Source organism: Salmo trutta, chromosome 35 (assembly GCF_901001165.1).
Source record: "Salmo trutta chromosome 35, fSalTru1.1, whole genome shotgun sequence".
Taxonomy (NCBI): Eukaryota; Metazoa; Chordata; class Actinopteri; order Salmoniformes; family Salmonidae; genus Salmo; species Salmo trutta.
The window spans coordinates 13,122,987-13,130,063 of record NC_042991.1 but is presented as its reverse complement, the minus strand read 5'-3'; the positions used below and the strand labels follow the sequence as shown (position 1 = coordinate 13,130,063).

Below are 7,077 nucleotides of genomic sequence, written 5' to 3'. Positions count from 1 at the left end.
TGTCAATGTACTCTCCTCACATAACCTAACTTTATGCATTCTCCGTAATGCCTCTGAAAATCGGACAGCGTGGTTAGATTTAGGAGATATATCTTTCAAATGGAGGAAAATAGTTGATTATTTGATTATTTGAAATGATTACTCTTGCAGTTTTGAATTCCCCGCCATGGTCACATGACAATGAATCCCAATACCGGGATTAGATCCTGCCCCCTGGCCTCAACAGGTTTTAAGGGTGGAAAGCCCACAGGCAAAGCTAACATCCAAAGTTTTCAGTGCATTTAAGGTGTAGGTCATTAACCCAAATCCAGAAGACTGAATCTTGGAGCCAAACTTTACAATAGAGACTTTGACAAAAGAGCAAAACAAGTACAGAATGCATTTTTGGAATGCATTTTTTGGGGTAACATAATTATAAATAAAATAAAAAAGTTAATTCTACCTTTCTTAAAGGTAGACTCAGCAATATTGCATCATCATACACAGCGGGGCAATTTTTTTAAATGTTTCATTTTACTAGGCAAGTCAGTTAATTAAGAACAAATTCTTATTTTCAATGATGGCCTAGGAACAGTGGGTTAACTGCCTTGTTTAGGGGCAGAATAACAGTTTTGTACCTTGTCAGCTCGGGGATTTGATCTTGCAACATTTCAGTTACTAGTCCAACACTCTAACCACTAGGCTACGCTGCCGCCAAAAGCAATAACTAACGAACAAACTTGAAAGACTGCCGCTATTGGCTCGTCCCAATTTGAGCCCCCTCTTGAGGCATGCCCACATTTCTGTAAGCAGGAAGGCGCTCCGCTGTGCATCATGATGTCATATTGCTAAATCCACATTGAATATAGCCCCTGTAGAAACTCTTTGAGTCACATATGTGTATTTCTATGAGTTCTCTCATTGATTAACATAGCCTAGACATACTGTAGTACACATACTACAGAAATTAAAATGCAGATCTGCGTCGGAAAGCACTAAACAGAATCCATAACTGATCGGCATTGGATACTCTCGCGTCCTATTTTCATAATAAGGAAACAACCCTTGGGAACATATCTCATATCCTTTCAAATTGCATAGTCAGAGACCAAAAGCAATACACTGAATTCTTCACCATGACAGTTCTTCTTTTGTCATATTTTGGTGTACAGACCACTGCAATCCTTGTCCATCAACATGATTTTGTGTTTCAAGGAGAATGTCAATTAACAAAAGGCTGATTTGTGCCTTAGTCATCAAGAAACCTTCAGAGGGAGGAGAGGAAGGGGAAGGGGGGGAACAAGACAATGAAATGTGGAGGGTTGCGGGAAGTGCAGAAAGAGAAAGACAGAAATCATTGCATTCAACAGAAAGTGCATGCGATTATTTATCCTCTGTATTTTGTGTCGCTTCTGTCCACTTAGGGGTCTCCAAGGTGATGTATGGACTTACAGATTTGGCCAATGTGCTGGCAGCTGTTATCGAGTGCCCGCTAGACATCGAGTCCACACTAGACGAGCCATCCCGTTAAGGCTTCCAGTGCTAAGCCCTCAAGCCCTGCGTGTGAAGGAGTCAGCTACTGAGTTCCAAACCCGGATTCATATATTTATCAATGCTATTCTCTTTCACAGACCTATTTCAGCCAAGCTCTCTTTCATATGTTCCCATAATGGCCTGAAGCATGATTCGCTGTTGGGTTGCAAGTTCATACTCTCCCTCCAACCAGCCCCCCTGCCTTCTCAAAGTCAAGGAGGGCTTCTTGTCATTTCTAGTGGTTTGGGGTTGTGGTTGCCGTGGTCCTTCTATCTGGGCACTTCCTACACCCCTGTGTTGTTGGTGTCCACCGTCTTCTTGCTGCGCGAGCTCATGGCGTACTCCCCTCGGCTTGTTCCATTCTCCTCCTTCCGTAGGGGTTTCCTATGACACAGGTGACAAAAATAATCAGATGTCAACATGTGAACAGTACTGCTCCTGTGACTACATCTGATGCATACAGTTGTTCTATGTCTTGCGTCTGTGTCCTTTCACTCCCTTGTTGGTGCATTTGAAATCAATTGATTCTGAAGAGTATATCCACATTTATGGTAGAGAAGACAAGCGTTGGCCAACGGGTCACAAGTCAAAAGTGAAATGTGCATGCACCCTCCACAAGCTTCAAAATATTTATGCTTACTACACAAGTGGGGAGAATATTATTTTGACCGCAGATGGATACAATGAAGCTAGCAAGCTAGCTAGGTTCAAATTGTTTACAATTACTTATAGCTATTACCTTACTATTACTGCAGCTACAGCAGCTAGCTAGCCTGCCAACTTGTTAGTTTGCCAGCAACACTCATCTTACTAGACAAGGCTAGCTAGTTGGCTAGCCATGCACAGAATACTACATATAGCCTATCAAATCCATTACCATTCTAACAAATGCTAGCATGGAAAGTAGCCAAACTGGATGGAAGTGAGCAAACCTCAGTCAACCAATCATACCATCCGACACTACTCTGCAGAATCTGCAGCTTCAGAAATGAGGAGGTGTGTAACATCTTCTATTGCCCTCCACTGAAGCCAATGCGCACATCACTTGTCTTTTCTACCAAAAGATCTGAAGGTCTTGAGATCAATAGCTAATAGAATCCAAGCTACTGTATACCTACTATTATGTTGAAAAGCACTGTGATTAAAACAAAAATCACACAGGAGTTGGTTACGAAAGCCATTAAATATTATGATTGTAGGAAGGCCTATCTAAACCATAAACATACTATTGTGTAAGTTACTGGCTGTGCAAAAGGATTTAGTCAGAGTTTAATGCATGTGACACATTAAACTTATCTAATCTAAAAAAATAAAATAATGGCATCTAAATGGAAAATGTGACAAACACACTTCTCCCAAGAGGTATACTTACCTGCGGATAGTTAAGACTATCCGCACAACATCTTTAATTTGTAAATATGAATAAAAAATGGCCACCAGCGTTTGAGAGCTTAGACCTGGAGAGCTTAGAGCTGGGCCTGGTATAATGCAGCCAGTGAGCAGTATATTGCAGTGGCTGATTCACAGCTGCTGAGGGTCATCAAAGTGAGTTATCCTGTTCTCCAAATGACTTTCTGCCGCCTTTAATGGCCCCGTGAGCGAACACAGTGGCCTCCTTCCCTAACTCAACCTACCCATCCTGTCGCTCCCCTAATTAAGAGATCCAAGATATGTGACCCTTTCAGGCAAGGACCCAAATAACTCAATTATGGGTCCCTGCAGGGATGGCAAGACTGGGCTTGATCAATGTGTCCAGGAGGTCCTGGGAGGGCTCTGTGATCGTTCTCCCCATAATGTCACTTTTAGATGATGTGGACCGTCATGCTGTGTCCATAATGGTAACAGTAAAATAAGATGGACATACAGATCTCTTTAAGATCTCGGCTTTTTCAACCAGAATAAAGTCTGGATATGGTGTCTGCTTTTCAGGGAAAGACACTGAAAATGACTATATGCTCCTCATACGTAGCTGTAGTGTGAGACAATCACCTTTGTTGGCATTATAATTTTTCACCCCATACTTAATCAGCATATGGAGGGTGAGGTATCTCAACTTTGCCTGGTGACGGTTTTGGGATACAAGGCCTCGGTCTGTCTGAAACCCTTAAAAACAAACTAATGGGAAACTTTCTCAGTTCTGAAGCCACTCAGCCCATACACATTAATCCAGTCACTTTCCCCACTACTTATCTGGGGTAGTACCTCTATCAGTGTTTCAGCAATGGTCGGGAATGCTTTTGCTCATTTGTCGTGATACTGTAAAAACAATCTGGGTCCCTCAGGGATGGGTGGATGAGACACGTCCTGTAGCCAGGCCATCTGTCCTCCAAACATGATTTTGATTGAATATGGCCCATCCTCAAGGACTTGGGGTTTAGTACCATTTTCTGTTTATCATCAAACATCACATTCGAGTGATGCGCGCACATCCCAACATCAACAAGCTCTGTAGCAGGATAGCTAACGCTGGGACCTTGACAAACTTAACAGTGAGCGAGTGATGACCATGAAAACACGCAAAACTGTTGGCTATAGCTATGTTCAACAATAATATTATTCTTCTATTACTCTATTTGTGATATTTTACTATGCCTCACTGGATTGCTAGGTAATCAATCCTCTGATGACATCTGTAATGTTGTAGACGATAAGCATGTGATTACGTGTTTGTTAACTTGCACGAGCTGCATTTGAAATTGCATGTGATCATATCCACTGCTAGGTACACAAAGAGGTTTCGGAGTTGCGCGCGGAACTTTTCATGTTACGGACAGGAAATGGGTCTATACGAACGAGCATCCTTTACGATGCCAGAAGAAACTATGAGCAATCTTTACGATGAGCTAACTGTAATTGTTCAAATGCAGTAAGCTCAGTCAGCCATTTAAAAGGTCAAATCTTTTGTGAGGAGACAATCTTTGCAGACCGCAACAGCCTCCTACCCTTTCATGCCCTTCTTCACACACCGATTTAAGGCATGGTACAGTACCAGAGACTGATGTTCACAGCAAAGAAATTCACAGCACACAAATTGAGGGCCCCGGATGCTTTCAAACATACTCTGCTGCTACAGGCTACCATGCCATCCAAGGGTCATTACCCTAATACATACACCAGGGTCCATTAGAGAAGACAACATGGATCATTGCTGAATATGAGTCAGGGCACGAAACTCCCAGTCTTTCATTGTCAAGGCTAACGCTAATTCCTTCTGCTGACCATATAGTCATTCAGTGGCAGAGTCAGTGACACAACCACAGAATAAATATTCTCAAGTAGAAGCCATGGGTCTGTGATTAATTTAATCACACCATCACCCCTGTCCCTCTGCTAGTAAGCCCTCTGTCTTTTTCAAGGAGTCATCCTGAGCAAGTGAGAAACTGAGAACTATCAAGCCCCACAAAATGGCTGCTGAGGGGGCCAAAAGCCACTCCTCTGTTGGTTGTCCCCTCTTCAGTTACAAAGTAGTGAGTCAAATGTTGTAGGGCCTATATCAAAGTTGAAAGTCCCTGTGCCTCTGTTAGAAGTAGACTAAACTGCCTGATCTGTTTAAAAAGAAGCCATTTATGAGCCAGTTTCCTTCTCAAGATGTGTAGGCTATAGGCAGCAGTAGAAGTTCTGTAGTTATTTTGATGGCTGTAGTAGTTTTTGTTGTTTTGGCCACTGGTCAAGCCATACCCATTGTAACTGGCAGCTCTGTGGTGGCTCTCTGTTCAGGGCCTTGGGGCCCTACATAACGTGCCAGGGGGAGAGTCAAGAAATTAGCATTCAGCAGAGTCGCTGTGTCACTCCTTTCATTTGGGCTGACTCAGCTGGCAAACACGCACACTCACACACACTCAACCTTCCTCTCCTCCTTTCCCTGACGGACTGCAAAACCTTGAGACTGAGGTCCTAGCAGCGACCAGACCCTTTCCCATGGTCCTTAAGAGGACTTGGCGACTGCCTTGGTTGACTGTGTGTATGTGTGTGTGTTTGTTTGTGTGTGTGTGTCTTCACAGGGAAGTGGTAAGGCAAACATGTCTTCCAGTCACAGCACTGACTTCAATCACCATTACCAGCAAATGGAGATCATGTAAACATTTACAAGTGCAGCACTTCTTATCTCTATGTACACAATGATACACTATGCAGTAAATACTACTGTGACCCAAAACAGAGACTAATGTTTCCTGGAGCTTGAATGTATAAACATTTCCAGCAATTAAACAGATGCAATGTTGAGCGTTACTCAAATATTTTTTTATTTTTTACAGCAGCATAAAAAGGAAAAGAAGCATAAAAAACCTGACAGCATGACACATTCAGGATAATAACTGAAATGTAATCTTGGTTAACCCAGAACTAAAGTCTTGTGTAATTGGTCAGATGCTCAGTGAAGTTCTGGGTCCATATGTGTTAAGAGAAGAGATCAGGAACCGTGACGAAGAGCACCACCCTCTCTCTTTGTGATTCACGGGCAAGTCTATGGGCCAAATGTCCCCTCCTCTTCTGAAATTCAACAGATGCTAACACCTGTGAAATCGTGATTTGTCCAAAGCACCGGAACTAATGCTGCTCGTTATCACACGTATCCCGTTGTATCATGACACAACTACGGTACCATTTATGTTTATGTACTGTAGGACGTCCACCAGAGATTCGTTGAAATTCAAATTGGGATATTGATATGAGTGAACTGTAAAACACCTCTCAAAGTGTGAGTTCTGGAAAAGTTCAGGAGTTCAGCAGCATGTTTTTTGCAATGTAATGGTAAGTTCCCATGCTTCTGGTAAATTCCAGAACTTCCAGATTAACTTTTATGACATGGGTGTCCACATTTAAATACATTTTTGAGCAGACAAATCTGTGAAAAGGCTGTTCGTCCAAATTTTGCACAAACTGTTTAAGATGGTTTTCTTGTTGAGGAGACATAAAATAATCAATCATATTACAATCAACTTTACCAGCCAACCAGGGAAAGATGTCATATTATGGTTGTCTATTTTGATCAACCAAAAATTACATCAATAAGACGTGTCAGATTTGCCTATTGGGATAGATCCCTTCCCTGTCTTGACCTGGGCTCAAAACAGGTGGCTCGAAACAACAACACTTCATACTCATGGAGTACAGTCCTACCACTGACCTAGAAAACCCAGTGAACTTCTAGGTCTCAGGGCGGGTGACGTCATCACCACACAATGTCTGCTACTAACGCACACACCGCTAACTACAGGTAACTGCCAAAATAAATGAAACACTTGAGTAAATGAGGGATAAAAAGAATAGAGTAACAGTCAAGTTTGGACACACCTACTCATTCAAGGGTTTTTCTTTATTTGTACTATTTCCTACATTGTAGAATAATAGTGAAGATATCAAAACTATTAAATAACACGGAATCCTGTAGTAACCAAAAAAGTGTTAAACAAATCAAAATATATTTCCTATTTGATATTCTTCAAAGTAACCACCCTTTGCCTTAATGACAGCTTTGCACACTCTTGGCATTCTCTCAACCAGCTTCACCTGGAATGCTTTCCCAATAGTCTTGTAGGAGTTCCCACATAGGCTGAGCACTTG

The 7,077-nt window shown here is 42.1% G+C and overlaps 1 protein-coding gene across 1 annotated transcript in view; it reads right to left on the bottom strand.

The window, feature by feature from the left end:
• Positions 1-206: 206 nt before the first annotated feature.
• prima1 (proline rich membrane anchor 1) overlaps positions 207-7,077 on the bottom strand; it is a 70,130-nt gene continuing 63,259 nt past the window's right edge. Inside the window, exon 4 of the mRNA XM_029733377.1 lies at positions 207-1,896. Within this exon, the coding sequence (XP_029589237.1) occupies positions 1,797-1,896 (100 nt within the window). The 3' untranslated portion in view covers positions 207-1,796. The remainder of the gene's footprint in view (positions 1,897-7,077) is intronic.